This window comes from Brachyhypopomus gauderio, chromosome 4, assembly GCF_052324685.1.
Source record: "Brachyhypopomus gauderio isolate BG-103 chromosome 4, BGAUD_0.2, whole genome shotgun sequence".
Lineage (NCBI taxonomy): Eukaryota > Metazoa > Chordata > Actinopteri > Gymnotiformes > Hypopomidae > Brachyhypopomus > Brachyhypopomus gauderio.
Window position 1 is genome coordinate 25,152,103 of NC_135214.1, and position 22,148 is coordinate 25,174,250.

Genomic DNA, 22,148 nt, shown 5'->3' on the forward strand with positions numbered 1-22,148 from the left:
AACCTCCACCTCGCCTATAATTAACCTCCACCTCCCCTATAATTAACCACCACCTCACCTATAATTAACCACCACTTTCCCCTATAATTAACCTCCACCTCCCCCTATAATTAACCTCCACCTCCCCCTATAATTAACCTCCACACTCTCTCTATAATTATCCTCCACCTCCCTCTATAATTAACCTCCACCTTCCCCTATAATTAACCTCCACACTCTCTCTATAATTATCCTCCACCTCCCCCTATAATTAACTTCCACCTCCCCTATAATTAACCTCCACCTTGCCTATAATTAACCACCACTAGCCCCTATAATTAACCTCCACCTCCCCCTTTAATTAACCTCAACCTCCCCTATAATTAACCCCCACCTCCCCTATAATTAACCTCCACCTCCCCTATAATTAACCTCCACCTCGTCTATAATTAACCACCACCTCCCCTATAATTAACCTCCACCTCCCCTATAATTAACCTCCACCTCCCCTATAATTAACCTCCACCTCGCCTATAATTAACCACCACCTCACCTATAATTAACCTCCACCTCCCCCTATAATTAACCTCCACCTCCCCCTATAATTATCCTCCACCTCCCTCTATAATTAACCTCCACCTTCCCCTATAATTAACCTCCACACTCTCTCTATAATTATCCTCCACCTCCCTCTATAATTAACCTCCACCTCCTCCTATAATTAACCTTCACCTCCCCCTTTAATTAACCTCCACCTCCCCTATAATTAACCTCCACCTCCCCCTATAATTAACCTCCACCTCCCCTATAATTAACCTCCACACTCTCTCCCACATAGTACCAGGGGCAGGATATAAAGTCGTTATGGCTCACAGGAGCCTCTCTAAGCTTCGTGTAGCTGATGGAAATCATGCATAATGATTATACGTGCTCCACCTGCTCGGTCGACAGTATACTGAACATATTGTTTAGCACCACCTGCTGGACAGATAGTCTACTGAATGTAAGTATACGACACTGTATCTTCCAGTTTCAGATTTAAAAAAAATCTACAGAATATTTTTGAAACGGGAAAATACACTTTCCAACATTCGTACATGAAAGTGATTTGACTGAAAGTATGTAGTATCTAATTAATTCATTTAATTTTATAAAGGTAGATAATTAGGTCCACTTTTGTTTTGAAATATATTTTGCGTTCGGAAACGGAAGTTGTGTGAGGGGTGCCGGTCTCTCTGGCTTAACTACTTGAGTTGAGTCTAGATTCTTGGTAATATTCTAGGACCCGTAACACATCCATGAAGCGCTGGATATATAATATCCCAACGTATTCATTGTGTGAGTACTCGATGTCAAAATATTCAGTACAGCTTAGTAGATCACTTAGGAATATCGTAATTTTGTAACAACACGAGAAGATCATGAACAGTATCACAGCCCTCTGTCCAGAAGAGGGCAGTACAACTCAGATACTGCAGTAGCCTCCAGACCTCTGGTTGAGGACATATATATTGGTTTGGACTTAAATCTCTCTCTCCCTACCTCCCTCCATTCAGGATTCATGTATTTGCTTTAAACTGGTAACTAACAACGATGTCCTCAAATGAAGAGGAGGAAACGTCCTCATGTTTCATAGGAAAACGTGATGACATCATTCGCGCCAGACGTGTGGTAACGAGTGTCAACGGTAGAGACATTCTAGTGCTTTACCACCAGGGGGCGTTTTATGCAATGGATGTGCGCTGCTACCGTGAGTTCTGGTTTTTCACAGTCCTGAAACAAAAACTTCAGCTCTGATGAGTCACTGATATGTAACTATGATGATAACTGATTAAGTAATAATTTATTTTCTCAATCACAACCCTACTCTCACATAATTGTCCCTGAAACAGGACCCCAACACAAACATCTGAAGCTTAAAACATTATCCCAAAATGATTTCCCAGCCGTTAAAGACATTGTGCATCCCTTCCTCAGATTCTGGAGGGCCCCTTCAGGATGGGGATATCGAGGTGAATTCACAAGTCCTTTCCATAAGTCGTCTGCGCCTCACGAGTCCCTATTGACCGTCTGTTTCTTTCTTTTTTTTCTTTCAAGGAGTTTGATGGGCGGCTGTGCATCGTTTGCCCCTGGCACAAGTATAAGATCACTCTGGCGGAGGGGGAGGGTATCTACCAGGCTGTCGACCCCTCCGTAAAGCCCCTGAGACCGGTCTGGTGCTCCAAGGGCTTGAAGCAGAGACTCCACCGGGTCACAGAGGTCCATGGGGATTTGTTTATCACTCTGGATGATTCACCCACACCTGTCGAATCTGACCGCTACCAGACTGAAAAATACAGAGCTACACTGATTCAAGGAGCGTCCGGGAAAAGGAAGTGACATCACAAGGAAATGTATCGTTGAACAAGACAAGCTGTATGTTAAAACATAGATCACAACTCTGAGAAGTTCAGAACAGACATATTACACCTGACCAAACGTCACAAGGTATCAGTCAAAAACTTTATGGTGCTGTATAAAACCAGGTAAGTCAGAGACTGTACTGGAATCAGATACTGTACATGAGTTTATGGCACTGTATAAAATATCATATAAGGAGCAGAAGACTGAATCTAGACACTTTCATTCAGGGAAATATGACCCACTGTGTAGACCAGGAGTGGCCAACCTGCGGCTCTTTGCCTGGTTTCATACGGCTCCCCAGCCGGTCCGCTCTCACCTGCACTAACGGTCTGTGCTGTGGCCCGGTTACCTCATCAGCTCTGAGGACGACACACTGCTACATTTTCGTGCTGTGCGGTTTGTTTACAAGTCTAGCGAGCCACTAATACTTTTAAAACCAGCGTAGTGGAAAACGTCAGACTAGCCTCATGAAGTATCTGTGCTATTGTGATTCTGCTTTGAGTCTGTTTGGTGAGACGCTTCTGTCACACGTTTTGGAATAAACCACATACGAGGTGCAGCAAATAAGGCACCACAGACGAGGGAGGCTTCAAAACTACTGCCGCTGTCTGTTCTCTTCTTCCTAAAGGTGAGCGCAGGTCTGTGGCATTGTAACGAGTGTTGATAACGGAGTTTATCCACTTTTTACCTAGAAAACAACAGTTGCGTACATAACATAACTGGTAGTGTGCGTGCACGCATGCATGAGCAACCTCGCCGTGCCGTGGCCCACCTCCTCCAACTGTGCCAAAGTCCTGAATCATATCACGACTTATGGTTCTATAGAAGTTTGTGTTTGTTTTTTTAATGTGCTGTTCGCTTAGCTTGAGTTCACCCCGGTATTTTCATCAAATGCACATGTGCGTGAGATGAAAACACTGCTTCCCAGTCAGACCAAGATCATTTCAATAAATTATTTGTCAAGTTCGCTCTCAAAATGGCAGGGAAAAAGTGCACAGCAAAACAAAAATATGAAGATGAACAGACATTTTTAACAGAGTAGGCAGCCCTAGCCAGGCACCCAGGGTTAGGTGCCTTGCTCAAGGGCACCTCAGTCATGGCCTTAGGTCTGGGAATCAAACCCAGGACCCTCTTGTCACAAGACTGGTTCCCTAACCACCAGACCATGACTGCTACCACACTGTTTGTGTGTGACATTTAGTGGTCTCTGTGTGCACGTGTGTGTATGTGTGTGTTTGAGAGAGAGGAAGGGATGGGTGATGTTCAAGTGTGCCCGTGTTTATGATGTGGCTCTTTGCTGTAACACAGTAAAAAAAAGTGGCTCTGATGGGTTGGCCACCCCTGGTGTAGACAGACCTCATGAACATCTAATAACATCTAATAATAATATAATAATCATTGTTGAGTTGAATAAACTTTTGATTTTCTTGATGTAATGCATTTGAAATATAGAAACTAAAATATTTTAAATATAAATGATTAAAATGTGGTTTACAAATCATATTGCTCCATATTTTACTAGAACAATTGAGCTGCTAAAGGCACTGATCCTGCCTTCAAACAGACATTCCTCCTGATGTAACTTGTGCCACTTTCTTATCAGGAAGAAACACCCACCACGTACCTTTCTCAAAATATAGTTCTCTTTCAGCACCTTATCCAAAGAGGAGGGACTTAAAAGAAGAGCCTCAGGCCGCAGGAGGGTGTGTGGGTCTGGTAGCTGAGGACGGCTAGGGGGTTGAGTGGGAGGAAGAGCATAAGTGGAGTGTGTGTGTGTGTGTGTGTGTGTGTGTGTGTGTGTGTGTGTGTGTGTGTGTGTGTGTGTGTGTGTGTGTGTCAGCCTGGGGTGGTATATCTGCTCCATCACACCCTAGATATCATCATAACACATTCCAGAATCACAGTGCCAGAAACATTTCATGTCTTGGTTAAAAAGGTGAGGGGGAATAAGATATGACTCATTCTCGTGTAGTGGTTAAGCCATACACAGTTCCTGTACAGTCGTCCTCCAGAAAAGAGAAAGTCAGTTCAAAGAACAGATACGGTGACCTTTAATCCAAAGAACAAATACAATGACCTTTAATCCAAGGATCCTTAGGTGCTCACGTATACCTACAAACACCTCTAAATCTTTCATGTTGGTTCAGGCCACATCTTTTTAAAGAGCGCCCCCTAATCTCTTACATTTGAGACCAAAAAATTTTTTTAGAATAATCTGCGTTAATCTAACTGACACCCACCCAGAATTCCTTCCACTCGAAGTGAATTTTTGAGATGTATGGGGTTCATTCAGAGCCTTGTTTTTATTTAGCATTTTTAAATCTCCATGACGAAAACTTTGACGCTGTTAAACATTGTAGAGTTTTTCAGGACACCTCGTGTGTTGTGCCCATCATTTTGACCTTTAGCATAGGCGAATCGTTCACACGAAAATCGAAGGCATGCCTATTTAAGGCTAGCAGTGCTATGAAATGTTATGACTGCTCTGTCTCACTGAGCTCGGCTGTTTTAGGTTGTTGCGGGAACCGCTCATTTGCCTAAACGCGCTATTCGACATGCCCAGGGAAACGTATCTCGTGTAATTCGGGTCATTAGGAACTACGTGCCAGTCCGTGGTGCTTGTGTTGTAATCCAGCCGCTCTCGCGCCGCTGCCACCGCGCGAGCTGGGAAAACATGCCAAGCAAGAAGCATAAGCACAATCGTCGACTGGGGCACGTGATGAGCACACCACCTGTGCATTCCAAGACACATTTGTCAGCACGTTTTATTGAATAAATCGGCCCAGAAGAAAGCAGTTTTTCAGAAGTAATGAGAACAAGTAGCATATTCAAATATGTTTATGCTACTCGTGAACTTTCAGCCTTTTCTATTTGATCTTTTTATCTTTTCAGTTCTGTGAAACCAACATTAAACTAAGCCATGGCTTGCCCTCTACATCAGAGACTGCTAAACATTGCTTCATTATAATACATAAAATTTTAACGAACTGGTTTGGCTCATTATTTTGGTGCATGAACTCAACCAATAAACCATTTCTAGAACTCCTTCAATCCCACTGGAACACTCTGGGTGAAGCCAGGATCTTGGCTGCGTGCCAGATTAGTGTAAGCGTAATGAGGCGTGTAGATTGACCCTGGTTTCCTATTATTCTCATGCACATAGCAAAGAAGCTTTGTAGGCGTGTGTGCACTCAAACGAGTCAGTGGTATGTGTATTTGGTATGCAGGAATGGGTAGGCTAGACCTGTAGAGATTTATCTACAATGGTCTGATGGAGCCTGTCTAGCCCCTACACAGGGCTGTGGACACATTCAGTAGCAGACCTAGAAGAAAACAGCCCTAGAACTGTGTACCGGTCCTGCCCAACAATTGCCCACAACTTGGTTCCTAAAGTCTCTAGATTTCCTAAAGTCTCTATGGCCCCTGTTTTCTGTAGGTCTCCATGCTCTGTGGGTCTATGTTCTCTGGCTGTCTGCCCTGTAGGTCTCTGTGCTATGTGGATCTCTGTGCTCTGTGGGTTTTTGTGTTCTGTGGGTATCTGTGCTCTGAGAGTATCTGTACTCTGTGGGTTTTTGTGCTCTGTAGGTCTTTGTTCTTCGTGGGTCTCTGTGCTCTTTAGGTCTCTGTGCTGTGTGGATCTCTGTGCTCTGTGGGTCGTTGTTCTTTTTGATCTTTTTGAAACACTATGTGCTGCTTGTTTCTTCTGACCGCAGACTGTCAGCCGAGGTTTGGCTGCCTGTCAGAATGCAGGCATATGCATGTGTCAGGACATCCTAGCACTGTTAGCACACACACACACACACACACACACACACACAAACACACACACACACACACACACACACACACACACACTCATAACAACAGGGGGCTCATCCAGCAGGCAGTGAAACACACACTTGCGCACACACACACACACATACACACACACACACACACACTAATGCATGCACAAACACCTAAGTGCTGGTACAAGCCTCTACTTTCCTGAGATAAGAAGATGCACATAGCAAAGAGAAGGAACATATTCAGCTGCCGGCAGTAGTAAAACTGGGTGGGTAATGGTTGCACACTTACTCTAACACACTTACACACACACTATAACACACTACTCACACAGAGTGCAAACACACGCAAACTACTTACAAACACACACTACAAACGCTTGAGTAATAACAATAAAATGTTTTTTCATCCATATTTAATTGTGATATATTAGCTACAGCCCTGTGAGGCTTTCCCTGATAACTTCACAGTGTAATTTGATTTCTTTGAAGTCAGTAGGGGCCCATACAAGCAAACCTTCAGCAGATGCTCATGTAGTGTTTATTTGCAGGTCACATCAGCTTAAGTGTAGTGCTACATCATTAAAACATGGAACAAAAGTCATTGTTAGGAGTTATATTTTGTGGTGTAAATCCTTTTAATGAGTGCAGAATAATGAATACTAATGAAGACTGTTAAACAGACATCACAAAAATGTAAAAACAATATCACAAAAATACTCCATTTGACCCAGGCCCTGCCCAACTGTTCATATAGGCCCCGCCCACATGTTTGTCCAGGCCACACCCACCTGTTCACACAAGCCCTGCCCATCTGTTCAGTTCACCACCATATTCCCTTTGTCCCCTTGGCAGAGCGTGTGCTTTGTAGGGTACAATTCATACTTCATCTGAAATCTTGATTCTTGCATCCAGCCTCCAAAACATCACGCCTTGCAGTGATTTTATTTTCAGAAGTTTAAATTCAGAAGTTTTTTTTCTTTTGCTCAGATTGAATAAACTTTCTTTATGATTTCTAATAGAGAAGATGAATTGGTCCAGAGTTGTCTGACAAGTTGCATCCACTTGAATAATGTTAATTACCCCAACTGTGTCTAGTCTCTGTTAATTACCCCAGCTTGTCTAGTCTCTGTTAATTAGCCCAGCTATTTCTACCTCATGTCTCCCTGTCTAATTGTCTGACTGCCATGGATCTGTGACTTTGGACTCTATGATGGGTTTAGATGAGTTCTCTAAACCCCAGGGTGTATTATGAGGGAACAGGGCATAAACCATAATGATCTGATCCTATAAGAGCCCTGATATTCCCAAGCAGCCAGATGACCACACCAAGTTACTCGAAACCCAAATAACCCTCTTAACCCTTACTCTAACCTTAACCCTAACCCTTAACCTAACCCTTAACCTAACCCTGTCCTTTACCCTCACCATAACCGTTACTCTCTCCCTTACCCTCTCCCTTACCCTTACCATAACCCTTAGCCTCTCCTTTACCCTTACCCTAAACCTTACCCTCTCCATACCCTTACTATAATCCTTACCCTCTCCCTTACCATAACCCTTACCCTAACCATTACCCTCTCCTTGCCTTCTCCCTTACCATAACCCTAACCCTTACCCTCTCCATACCCTTAATATAACCCTTACCCTTACCATAACCCTTACCCTCTCCTTTACCATAACCCTTACCCTCTCCTTACCCTTACCCTAAACCTTACCCTCTCCATACCCTTACTATAATCCTTACCCTCTCCCTTACCATAACCCTTACCCTAACCATTACCCTCTCCTTGCCTTCTCCCTTACCATAACCCTAACCCTTACCCTCTCCATACCCTTAATATAACCCTTACCCTTACCATAACCCTTACCCTCTCCCTTACCATAACCCTTACCCTCTCCCTTACCATAATCCTTACACTCTCCCTTACCATAACCCTTACCCTCTCCCTTACCCTTACCATAACCCTTACACTCTCCCTTACCCTCTCCCTTACCCTTACCATAACCCTTACCCTCCTTTACCCTTACCCTCTCCTTACCCTTACCCTAAACCTTAGCCTCTCCTTACCCTTACCATAACCCTTACCCTAACCCTCTCCTTACCCTTACCATAACCCTAACCCTTACCCTCTCCTTACCCTTACTATAACCCTTACCCTCTCCCTTACCATAACCCTTATTATCTCCCTTGCCCTCTCCCAAACCCTTACCCTTACCCTGAGGGTGAAGGACATCCTTTGGTTTTCTCCCAGTAAAAATCCATCTGGATGTTTTAAAAATGGTGGAATACGAGTTGTTGGATTGGTGCTCCTTACACCTGTCATGTGTCCTTGTTGAATAGAGAACATTGGATCCAGATGTGTTTAATCCTAAGAACACTGGTTATTTAGTATCTTACTATCTACTTTTTAAAAGCAGCATACACATTAATCTTTGATTTTACTGAAAATTCAGCAATTTATTATTTAAATTCAAAACCATGTGAAAAACACATGATTAACAGATTAACAAATACACAGAGATGTTCACATTTGTATATTTAAATTTATTTTGGAACAGTCTGGATGCAAACTGCCTTAACATGCCCATATCAGTGTGGAGAACCGGACAGCACACAGAAAGACGCTGCAGTAGGGGGATTTCTTAAGAATTTACAAATAAACTTAATAAATATCACATACAAATAGATAAAGACATAATTTACTATGAATACTGAAAATCAGTAAATATGATCACACATGTTACCCTCCATACTCTGTAGGGAGGGAAACATGAAACACGCTTATGACACGTTATATATTAAATGGGGACAAACACCCAGAATCACATCTGATACCTGTTAGATGTTTCTGGGACATTTTTTTAGATGTCAAGCAATTTCTATTGTTCAGGTTTTAAGGTTTCTTCGGCAAGCTAGAATACAGTCAGTTGAATAACATCACTCTAACCATATCCTTTAAGTCAATAGGACTCTAAAATTAAAGACCTGTTTTTATTGCAGTGGTCAGTGTGGTTTTAATTAGGCCCAGTTGCTTTGAGCTGCTGAAGGCGAGACAAACCACTCCAGTTTTTAATTGACTTACAAACAGGATATTCTCCAAGCAGGTATTTGTTGGAGGTATTTGTTTCAGTTATTTACTGTTGATAGTTTGCTCATTTCACGATCAGCAGTATGATTTGCCTCATTGTTCGCTGTGGACGTATCCCAACCATAGGTAAGGTTGGAGATTATTTCACGTGTCTATTAAGAGACAGGGATGTGTTCCAGTTACGTCTCCAAGCATTACAACACCCTGAATATGACTCATATCAGGATCTACCTCATTCTCATCGCTTCAAACATATTTCTATGAACGTTGTTGGCTTAACAGTGTAACTCTGAAGGCGTCAACATGTCTGGGAAGTAGTCCTGACAGAGTGGTTGAATACAGTTTGAAAACAAACAAACAAAAAACAAACAAATGCTGGCAATACAACTAGGATGTTTTTTCTTGCCCCATAGACCAGAGGTTTATGAGATGTTCATAATATGTATTTTGTTCATAATGTGTGTTTTATCAATGAATTTAGGATGATGCTGGCAGTTTAGTTTGAATGGGTTTTAAGAAATAATTTAACAACTAATTAATTTGTTAATTAATTATTTTAAAATAATGTTATTAATTAATTAATTTGATTTAATGTGATTTTCCCCTGTACCAAATTATCACAATTACCTTTTCATTCTAATCTGCAAAAAATTAAGGACATGTTCCCAGAGAAGTACCAATAGGTGCACTGTCCCAGTCCACAGCCAGCTTGAAATATGTGGCTGTTGCTAAAATGGTGGAGCTGAATGAGAACTTCACACCTAGTCAAGGCCGGCATTGTTTCAAAGGTCTTAAAACAGTTGGAGTCTAAATAGCAGTGTGAATCAGGCAGGGTTGTTCTGGCCACTGTTCTTGTATGGGATAGAAGATTTGAAGATCCTGGCAATAAGAACCATAGAGATGCAACTCAAGATAAGACTGCTAATACGAATGTTCATAGAGGAGTATTTATGATATGAGATTATGATATTGTGATTGAGGAAGTGTTGTTGACATGGATCAGTGAGGTCTAACCTCTACACTAGCAGCATGTTACGAGAAACATGAATTACCTTTTCCTCCAGATGCAATAGATCAGCAGAGCGATGCAGATGATGAGGAGGAGGGTTCCACAGATGACACCGATCAGCTCCTCCGGAGTTGACAGCCTATAAGTCTTCATCTGCATCTGTTCACACCGCGACCCCATGAACGCCAACTTACACCTGGAAAGAACAGAAATATTACTGTCTGATCATTAGGACAAATACCTTCACATCTTCACACTTCTTCTGAATTGGGAATTTGAATTAGACAGAAGACGATTTCTGGTACGCATCACTGCATGAAGGAGTGTGTGTCTCACCTGCAGCTGGGACTGTCCAGGTCAGGAGCATAGTAGCACACGCCATTAACACAGTAGCCCTCATGTTCTTCCGTGCAAGGTTTGAATAGGGCCAGAACCTCAGGTTTCTCTCCCTCATCTACACACACAAGATAAGATCACATGTATTGCACACACATACATACCATGTTTGCTTGAGGCGATCTGCAAACTAGAGGACAGATGTGTAAAGACTTCTACCACATTCTTCCATACAGCCATTCCTTGAGCAGTTCACACCGATGTGTATCGAGCACCCTCAGGCACAGTGTCTGAACCATGAGAAAGTTTCATACCGACAGGCAGCAGATCGTCTGTCTGTGGGTCGTTATTGTCCTGACTCTGTGTTGTGTTGAGTTGTCCTTTCAGCTCTGTCTCTACGGACTCTCCTGTGTGGTGAAGCAACAGTGCTGTGGCCATCACAACCACAACTGCAGAGGAGAAACAGACACAGTTTGTGTTTTAGTTTACAGCTCAAACCCTCAGACACAGTATGATGAATGTGGATGTTTGTGTTTTAGTTTAAAGCTCAAACCCTCAGACACGGCGTGATAAATGTGGAAGTTTGTGTTTTAGTTTACTGCTCAAACCCTCAGACACAGCATGATAAATGTGAAAGTTTGTGTTTTAGTTTACAGCTCAAACCCTCAGACACAGCATGATAAATGTGAAAGTTTGTGTTTTAGTTTACAGCTCAAACCCTCAGACAAGTGTGATAAATGTGGAAGTTTGTGTTTTAGTTTAAAGCTCAAACCCTCAGACACAGCGTGATAAATGTAGAAATTTGTGTTTTAGTTTACTGCTCAATCACATTGTGACTAATGTGGGCTGAAACAGCATCTGTAATCAAAGTCATTCTTAATACCTTGGAGGCCGAAGGTGTTCTGGTGTTTTGTGGTGTGAGGAGAAGGTTACTCACCCTGCAGCAGGTGTCTTCTCATAGACTCTGGCATTCTCCAGCCGTGGAAGTGTTGAAGTCAGTTAAAACGGGATGAAACAGGGTCTTCTTACAGCTGCGTCTCCTTCTACTGCTCCTGATCCTAATCACGTCTCCTCCAGTTGCTTCTCAGACATTTATATCATTTTCAGGACCACTGTGGTGCGTCACTAAGTGACAGCCAATCGCGTGGGAGTATTTGTCTAACGGCAGCAGGATGCTACGGATGTCTTCCTGCACCCACATGCAGCTGTGGGTGTGATCAGGGAGAGCTCACCTGTCCAGGTAGGGAAGCGGGCCGCTGCCTCAACCTGCCTTCAATTCCTCACATTCCTAAGCACAAACCGACACGGAGCCACACAGCAACCAGAAAGGCTGTTTTGTTTGCTTGTTCCAGATTGTTGTTTTAATTACACCATCAAACAGGAAGCACTGAACATTTTCCCTGGAAAATATTATTACTTATTGTTTGATCACACCTGATGTTTCACTGCAACCCAATGGGACAAAATAACAATAATAATTGTTTCAATAACTAACTCAAATAACACCATACACAGCTAAAGGGCTCCTAATGCACCATTTAGACACATTTCACATACTCCACGTCAGTGTAGGTCTTCAACAGGTGTCCCTCAGTGTAGTTTTTAGCAGGTATTCGTCAGTGTAGTTCTTTAACAGGTATTATTCAATGTAGTTATTCAACAATATTCTTCAGTTTAGTTTATACATTAAGATGTTACAGTATCTGTGAGGTAGTAAATACTACAGTATCTTTCTGGTAAAGTGAGTATGCACATTTAGGAGGCTTGAGGGACCACACCCACCTAGGCCTTTAACTGTCATTGTGACTGCAAGGCACATAATCAAGGAAAAAAAAACAAAAAAGTGTCAGATGCTGTACTTTACACACACTTCACTTATACTACTGTATGTGTCGGATGCTGTACTTTACACACACTTCACTTATACTACTGTGTGTCAGATGCTGTACTTTACACACACTTCACTTATACTACTGTATGTGTCAGATGCTATACTTTACACACACTTCACTTATACTACTGTGTGTCAGATGCTGTACTTTACACACACTTCACTTATACTACTGTATGTGTCGGATGCTGTACTTTACACACACTTCACTTATACTACTGTATGTGTCAGATGCTATACTTTACACACACTTCACTTATACTACTGTATGTGTCAGATGCTGTACTTTACACACACCTCACTTATACTACTGTATGTGTCAGATGCTATACTTTACACACACTTCACTTATACTACTGTATGTGTCAGATGCTGTACTTTACACACACTTCACTTATACTACTGTATGTGTCAGATGCTGTACTTTACACACACTTCACTTATACTACTGTATGTGTCAGATGCTGTACTTTACACACACTTCACTTATACTACTGTATGTGTCAGATGCTGTACTTTACACACACTTCACTTATACTACTGTGTGTCAGATGCTGTACTTTACACACACTTCACTTATACTACTGTATGTGTCAGATGCTGTACTTTACACACACTTCACTTATACTACTGTATGTGTCGGATGCTGTACTTTACACACGCTTCACTTATACTACTGTATGTGTTGGATGCTGTACTTTACACATGCTTCACTTATACTACTGTATGAGTCAGATGCTGTACTTTACACATGCTTCACTTATACTACTGTGTGTCAGATGCTGTACTTTACACACGCTTCACTTATACTACTGTATGTGTCAGATGCTGTACTTTACACATGCTTCACTTATACTACTGTATGTGTCAGATGCTGTACTTTACACACGCTTCACTTATACTACTGTATGTGTCAGAAGCTTTACTTTACACACGCTTCACTTATACTACTGTATGTGTCAGATGCTGTACTTTACACACACTTCACTTATACTACTGTGTCAGATGCTGTACTTTACACACGCTTCACTTATACTACTGTATGTGTCGGATGCTGTACTTTACACACGCTTCACTTATACTACTGTATGTGTCGGATGCTGTACTTTACACATGCTTCACTTATACTACTGTATGAGTCAGATGCTGTACTTTACACACACTTCACTTATACTACTGTGTCAGATGCTGTACTTTACACACGCTTCACTTATACTACTGTATGTGTCGGATGCTGTACTTTACACATGCTTCACTTATACTACTGTATGTGTCAGAGGCTTTACTTTACACACGCTTCACTTATACTACTGTATGTGTCGGATGCTGTACTTTACACATGCTTCACTTATACTACTGTATGTGTCGGATGCTGTACTTTACACACGCTTCACTTATACTACTGTATGTGTCGGATGCTGTACTTTACACACGCTTCACTTATACTACTGTATGTGTCGGATGCTTTACTTTACACATGCTTCACTTATACTACTGTATGTGTCGGATGCTGTACTTTACACACACTTCACTTATACTACTGTATGTGTCAAATGCTTTGCTTTACACACGCTTCACTTATACTACTGTATGTGTCAGATGCTGTACTTTACATTCACTTTACGCATTTTACATACACTTCACTTATACTACTATACTACAGTTGTGTTATGTGTTTTAAGGGTGTATATCAGCATGTGTGTGTTTCTAAGGGTGTTTATTAGGCATTTTGTGTTTTGAAGGGTGTGTTTTAGAGTTTTGTGTTTTTAAAGGCATTTATGTGTGCATATGAGGATTGGTGCACATTGCACACACTGCTGATAGTCTTGCAACAGTATTCTGATGAAAGACGGACATCCTGCACTTTGTGATCATTACTCTGCGAAACAAGAGACAGAAATGGACCAGTCCTATGACAGAGACACTTATAATATGATAGATGATAAGATAATATGAGAGATACTGGATCTCACACACACAAACACACACTGTCACACCCACACACACATACTCACACGGTTAAAATAAACGACTATATATCATTCACCTGTTAAACGTTATGTGGTCTATGTGGCAACAGAACACATCCTGCTACAATTTGCTACCACCAGAAGGTTGTTGAGATTGAGGCTTAATTCTGCAGTATTGCAAACAGGCTTGGGAAAACAAGACTGCTTTCACCTGAAATCACCTGCTGCTGACTGGCCACAAGGCAATCATGCCCTTATTTATGCTGAGGACAGTAAACAACACTGGAGCACAAGAAGGTTAATGGCACAATTACTGTGCTGCCGTGGAGTCTGTTTTTGGCTGGCGGACGGCCAGGACTGCATGCCACCTTCTCCCAAACTTTATCTGACGTGAGCTCTGACGTTGCCTCTACCGCATCTGCTGTGTGAGATTTCGCAATCTCTGGTTGTGTGGTTGAAACTTATTGTCTCAATGAAATACAGTAACGGCCAGGGAGGGAAACAGAAGCGGAACTTTCAAGTGGCTGAGATCTCCTACGTGGATCACGTGAGTGGCTGAGATCTCACACGTGGATCATGTGAGTGGCTGAGATCTCCTGTATGGATCATCTGAGTGGCTGAGATGTTCCACACTGTTCCTACTCATCAGCTGAGGAGCTCAGCACAGAACTGCACTACACACACAACAGGAAAAACAACAACAATAATAATACAATGTTAAACTACACGGGGTGCGTTTTTCTCTGATCTATTTCACCATCAGGGACACACACACTGGCACTGTCACACCTACACTTCCACTGTAGTGAGGTTCGTCTGGTAATGGGTATTAGAGCCGCTGTGATGGGAGGAGATACCTGACAGGCGAGTTGGAGCATGGCCGTGTTCTGGTCCTGTGGCAGTGAGCGGAACAGAGCAGCAGGCCGCTCCCTCTCTGCAGGAGAACTCACATCTCACATAGGGCAACATGGTGGCTTGGTGGTTAGCACGTTTGCCTCTCAGCACTGGGGTCTTGGGTTCAAGTCCCTATCTGAGTGGAGTTTCCATGTTCTCCCTGTGTTTGTGTGGGTTTCCTCCGGGGTCTCTGGTTTCCTCCCACAGTCCAAAAACATGGAGGTTAGGTAAATTGGCTTCCCTGACAAATTCCCTGAGTGTGTGTCTATGTCTCTGTTCAATAAAAAGTAGTGTCGGAGTGTGTGTGCATGAATGTGTGTGTGCTTGTATGCCCAGTGGTGGATGGTGCTCTGCCACTAGGGTCTGTCCTCTCTCCCCTTCCTGCACCCCATTCAGTCCCCCAGGGGGCTGTGGATCCCGGTAGAGAGTATGCTGTGCGCAATTGGCTGCCGCTTCTTGCCTGTGTGTGTGTGTGTGTGTGTGATTGGTTGTCTGAGACTTGTACCTGTGTTAAAATTGTAAAGTGCCTTGGGTATCCTGAAAGGTGCTATATAAATTGAACATTCATTCATCTCCACATGGCCTTGACGCTGCTCCATAAACACACACACAAAAGTCCTGTTCTGGTTCCCGTGCCGTTTCTGTTCCGGTTCCTATTATATGGTCCAATCATGTCAATGGAAGTGGGTCACAGCGCTGAACTCTTTTCTTGGTTATTTGAGTAAATCCACAAGCACACGCACAAGCATACAAGCATCCTGACATACAGGACACCCAGGAGGCTGTTACACATATGAACACATGTACATGCACATATTTACTTGCGGAGGCATTAGCCATACCGAGCAAGGTTTGGGCTTCTCATATTTTTAGACGTGTAGAGCTTAACAGGATGAGAAACCTTTCCCACAATCCACGCGTCCGCAATAAAACTTTATATTTCTGCTCCACAAGTTCACACATGATTTGGTTCCGTCTGGACCTTATTTGCAATAAATCATTAGATTTTTTTCTGTTTGGTGTGGTTCTTTTGCCTAGATGATATAAAGTGTGTCTATGCATGTCCATACACAAACGTCACATGTAAGGAATGGAAGTAAAGGAAAGGAAGTAAAAACTGTAGAACATTCTTCCCTTCAGGTGAAGCATGACACCTGAAGATCCTCTTAACACACTTAACACACACCCTCACCTCCAGAGACACTCAACACACACCCTCTCCTCCAGAGACACTCAACACACACCCTCACCTCCAGAGACACTCAACACACACACTTTCCACCAGAAACACTGCACACACACCCTCTCCTCCAGAGACACTCAACACACACCCTCTCCTCCAGAAACACTCAACACACACCCTCTCCTCCAGAGACACTCAACACACACCCTCTCCTCCAGAGACACTCAACACACACCCTCTCCTCCAGAGACACTCAACACACACCCTCTCCTCCAGAGACACTCAACACACACCCTCTCCTCCAGAGACACTCAACACACACCCTCACCTCCAGAAACACTCAACACACACCCTCTCCTCCAGAAACACTCAACACACACCCTCTCCTCCAGAAACACTCAACACACACCCTCTCCTCCAGAGACACTCAACACACACCCTCTCCTCCAGAAACACTCAACACACACCCTCTCCTCCAGAAACACTCAACACACACCCTCTCCTCCAGAAACACTCAACACACACCCTCACCTCCAGAGACACTCAACACACACCCTCTCCTCCAGAAACACTCAACACACACCCTCTCCTCCAGAAACACTCAACACACACCCTCTCCTCCAGAGACACTCAACACACACCCTCTCCTCCAGAGACACTCAACACACACCCTCTCCTCCAGAAACACTCAACACACACCCTCTCCTCCAGAGACACTCAACACACACCCTCTCCTCCAGAAACACTCAACACACACCCTCTCCTCCAGAAACACTCAACACACACCCTCTCCTCCAGAAACACTCAACACACACCCTCACCTCCAGAGACACTCAACACACACCCTCTCCTCCAGAAACACTCAACACACACCCTCTCCTCCAGAGACACTCAACACACACCCTCTCCTCCAGAGACACTCAACACACACCCTCTCCTCCAGAGACACTCAACACACACCCTCACCTCCAGAGACAATTAACACACACTTTCCACCAGAGACACTCAACACACACCCTCACCTCCAGAGACACTCAACACACACCCTCACCTCCAGAGACACTCAACACACACCCTCTCCTCCAGGCCCTTCAGCCTGAAATCTTGCTGTTCTAAGAGGCTTTGATGCCAGCTTCTGAAGAAAGGAGTCTCACACGAGAAACTCATTTCCACAGATTACCCTTTATTAAAGCCGCATAGGTTTGCCATTGTCTTCACTGCCCTTGATGGCAACTACCTCACCCAGCCGCATCCACTTCATGGTGAGGGTGCTCTCGGCTTTCCCCACAGAACAAACACATATGCATCCCCACAATATACCCCACATCTCTATAACTAAAAACATCAAAATAACTACATATAAGCTCACACATTAAACAAATTATTCTCTCTCACCCATCTCCCATCATCCTCTGCTGATGAGTGGGCGGGGCTTATCAGTCTGTATGTCCGTCACCTTTCTTTATTTTAAAGTCCTTTTTATTTCTCTTCCTTTTTAAATCTCTATTTGTATTAGTCTTTCTGTGGTGTTTCATCCATTATTTTTATATTATTCTATTTCATTTTATTCTGTTTTTGTGCTTTCACATGTGTAAAGCACTTTAACCACAGTGTATGTAAGACGCTGTGTAAATAAACCTGTCCTGTGGGGTCTCTGCAGCCAGGAATCTCTTTGACCACCAGCTGCACTCAGCCACTCTACACCTTTACACATCATATCCAGGTCAGTTCTACAGATCAGTATGTAGGTGAAAGGTTTCAGGAAGAGATGTGTTGAATTAATGCAATGAAGCAACATCACACTGTGGCCATATTAAAGCAGGAGTCAATAGAACATACCCATTGTGTGCTGGTGACGTAAACAAGATCCGAAATGAACAAAGATCATTGTTGAACTTGGTGATATGAAAAATGTGTGCTTTACATGTAAAGAACACAACATAATATATATTAGATACTTATTAGATATTAACAGTTATATATTTATGTAAATAAAATATACAAACAGACAAAATATACAGCCAGGTTATAATGTACAAAATCCAATCACCATGCCTGAATGACAATACGGTGAGATTGTGGCGAGTCCTGAGATGATTCTGCAGTAGTTCTAACATGAACCTGGGATCTGAAATGGTGCTGGAACAGTCCTGATCCTGGAAATGTACATAGCCCTTTATGACTTACAGACATGTAAAGCTCTCTGGGTCTGGGATCTTCTCATATGTCCGAGCTCCTCTTGACTTACAGACACATGGCTCCAGATCCTAATGAGCAAGCTTGGGGTGACAATGGCGTGGAAACTCCCTAGGTAGGGGTTAGGAAGAAACCTTGGGAGGCACAAGACTCAAAAGGGAACCCATACTCCATTGGGTGGCCTGCAAGTTAGTAAGTTATTGAGTTATTTAATTAAGCTATTGTACAGTATTATTACATAAACTTTCCTATCTATCTATCTATCTATCTATCTATCTATCTATCTATCTATCTATCTATCTATCTATCTATCTATCTATCTATCGCTATTAACAAGAAGCGAAATACAGTCATGACGGACATTCAACATTTTTCGTTGCTCTACTGCCATCTGCTGGCAGCGAATTATGTAGCGCGAGAAAAAACGAACCAGTTAAAGATGCTGTGTGTGTGTGTGTGTGTGTGTGTGTGTGTGTGTGTGTGTGTGTGTGTGTGTGTGTGTGTGTGTGTGTGTGTGTGTGTGTGTGTAAGAGACGCACAGAGATAGTCAGTCCCACCAGGATTTCGCGGGCCTTTTTTGTGATTGTTGCGGGCTAAAATGTTTGATGTTGCGGGTGTTTTTCAAAAAAATTGCGATGGAAGTTGCGGTGTGTTTTTGCTTTTTTGTGAGTACATTACAATAGGGAGTAAATGTTGTATGGTTTCCTCTATTTAGTAGTCCATTTTAATTATCTATTTACCTATTTATTCAGGGTTGCCAACTTTTCAAGATCGCTTGGAGTGAGATTTGAACCTGGAGGGGGTGGCGAACATTAATTGTTGACGGGGGGGGCGGGGTTAGCGAACGTAAGTTTTTACCGGGCGGCCTGTAAAATGGACACAAATTAAGTATTATATCGAGATCGATCGCCAGTGGTTGTGCCACTAGTAACTCATAGATATGGATCAGAGATAAATAAACTTTATCTCTGACTTTAAACTTTATCTCAGTTTAAAAAGTTTAAACTTATAAACTTTATCTCAGACCCTCGTCGCTTGCGTGCGCTGCAGTGACTTTGCGGGCTACCGTTGCATTGTGGGGAATGTAGTGTTTGTGCGTGCATAACACCATCGGGCGGCTGTGGCCTGCGGGCCGGTTCTAATAGTAATTAAATATCATCCAGGGGGCCATAGATAATCAATTCGCGGGTCGGATCTGGACAGTTTATCCCCGCTTTCATGTAGTGTACCGGGATGCTGCTTTTCCCGATCTTTTTGCCGTTATTTTCGTCGCTCATGCTGCTTTCAGTCTGCTCCTCTTGAACGTATATACGGAAGTAAGGCGGGAGTTTGTCGACGTCACATCAAGACGACATCAGTGATTGGTCAAATTTGCGGCAAAGTTGCGGTGATTGGCTGAAGTTGCAACACCGCCCTGAATTCGCGGGATTTGCTTGAAGTTGCGTTGAAGTTGCAAATCGCAACATCGCGACTTTCTGGAGGGTCTGGATAGTGTGTGTGGCTGTGGCAGATACAGGCTAAATGTGTGTTTATGTGCTGGTTGGCATATCTGACTCGCCAGTAGAGCCGCTTTCCTTACGCGGTTCTTAAAATACGCCAACAAAGCGCAGTTTGCAGCGATCACCGTTTTACCAGACGGTTTCGGAGCAATTGGAGCAGCTGACTGTACACGTTAGCTAAACTCCTGCCTGTGGTTAGCCCCCTCAGCCCGGCTTCTTCGCCATTACACAACCCGCAGGAGAGCATGCGCAGCATCGTGCCCGCTCTTCAGCGCGTTCACGTGAGAAGAGTGCAGGAGTAAACACGTAAATACCTACAGGAAAAGTGACTGAGTAACTTTGTCAGCTGTAATTTGTTTTACTAAAAGATAGTCAATCCACTTTACGAAAGTCGGCTATTATTATTGTTGATGCTGTGATGTTTGATAATCTGTCTTTTTTATCATCTGCGGCTGCTGTTACACCTAATTTTCCCACCTGTGGGTCAATAAAGGCTGTTTCTATTCTATTCTATTCTATTCTATTCTCACATTTCAAACGTTTAACATGTGTGCAAATTAAACATGCAAACAATAACAGTGCGTCCTCCAATAGTATACGGCGCGAGACTGGGAGACTCTCTCACCATGGCTCTCTCATCCTGGCTGCACCGCGCTGGTGAAGTTCCGTTATAGTATCGCGTAATTTGATAGGAATTTCAAAATAAAAGTAATAAATGAGAAGCTTAAAATTGTATTATATATATATATATATATATATATATATATATATATATATATATATATATATATATATATATATATATATATATATATATATATATTTTTTTTTTAAGCACATTTACCGTTTCTACATAAATAACTACATATACTAGTTATACCTTCACTCTTTGTATTTACGAAACATCCCATATGGCATTATAAGGATGTTTGCAAAGGATTTGAAAACTTCAATGCACATTAAACTTAATGTTTTGCAGATAAAATTCAGGTAGAAATACATGAAAACACAAACAAAAGATTTCCATTTAGAACTTTATTTTTGCAAAAGCCCCATGGCTTACCCTCTTTAAACACTGTTCAATTTACAGTTGATTGGTATTCACAAGTTGTCAAGCACCTCTGCCATAAAATGGTGCATGTCTTGCACAGATTCAAAGCCAAACACGAAAGGATCCATTACATCACTTTGCTCGTCCTCATAATGCCAGGCTTCTGTCCAAACAATAAAATATTACACAACTATAATAGGTTAACCCATTATAGACGAAATTTTTATTTTATTTTATTTATTTTATTAAAATTAAAATTAGATGAGACAAGCAGACTGATGGTAGTTATATATATATATATATATATATATATATATATATATATATATATATATATATATATATATATATATATATATATATATAAATGATCAAGCAGCATTACTAAATTAATTAAATTAATATACATCTCCTTCCACTGTTATTATCTATTTACTTTCACAGTATCACACATTGCAGAATTTAGGATGTACATTGTTCCCATGCGAAGTTTACAATGCAGATAACTTAACAGGCTATTCTTAAAAGTTTTCCTTTCCACAAAGTAACTTTATGAACATATTCACTGCCAATACAAGACTAGAATGTAAGATTCGTTTGTGTACAAAAACGAGGTATTTCAACTTGCACTAAACGCTGGCGTCGGCCATTGTTTTGCACACAAACGAGCATGCGCGATATCAGGAACGCGTTTATGCCATGGCCAGGCAGCCATGCACAAGCAGCCACGGGGAGGTGGTCTCTCACGGCCTGCAGCACTTCAACGAGTTAAATTTAAATCAGTCAGCCAAGCCCCTCTCACACACCCGTTTGCTCCGCCCTGTCCCCGCCCTGTCCCCGCCCTCTCTCCGCCCTGTCCC

At 42.5% G+C, this 22,148-nt stretch overlaps 2 protein-coding genes across 2 annotated transcripts; one reads left to right on the forward strand and one right to left on the reverse strand.

Moving 5' to 3' along the window:
* Nucleotides 1-1,195: 1,195 nt before the first annotated feature.
* Nucleotides 1,196-4,139, forward strand: LOC143511644 (Rieske domain-containing protein). The gene is made up of 4 exons (XM_077001226.1): nucleotides 1,196-1,317; nucleotides 1,536-1,729; nucleotides 1,957-1,991; nucleotides 2,077-4,139. Exons 2-4 carry the CDS (start codon nucleotides 1,573-1,575, stop codon nucleotides 2,356-2,358), a joined length of 474 nt encoding a protein of 157 aa, XP_076857341.1. The 5' UTR covers nucleotides 1,196-1,317; nucleotides 1,536-1,572; the 3' UTR covers nucleotides 2,359-4,139.
* A 4,555-nt stretch (nucleotides 4,140-8,694) lies between these two features.
* On the reverse strand, nucleotides 8,695-11,700 carry epgn (epithelial mitogen homolog (mouse)). The gene is made up of 5 exons (XM_077003259.1): nucleotides 11,542-11,700; nucleotides 10,919-11,053; nucleotides 10,605-10,722; nucleotides 10,312-10,464; nucleotides 8,695-10,138 (listed from the first exon to the last, which is right to left on the reverse strand). Exons 1-5 carry the CDS (start codon nucleotides 11,573-11,575, stop codon nucleotides 10,084-10,086), a joined length of 495 nt encoding a protein of 164 aa, XP_076859374.1. The 5' UTR covers nucleotides 11,576-11,700; the 3' UTR covers nucleotides 8,695-10,083.
* Nucleotides 11,701-22,148: the final 10,448 nt, after the last annotated feature.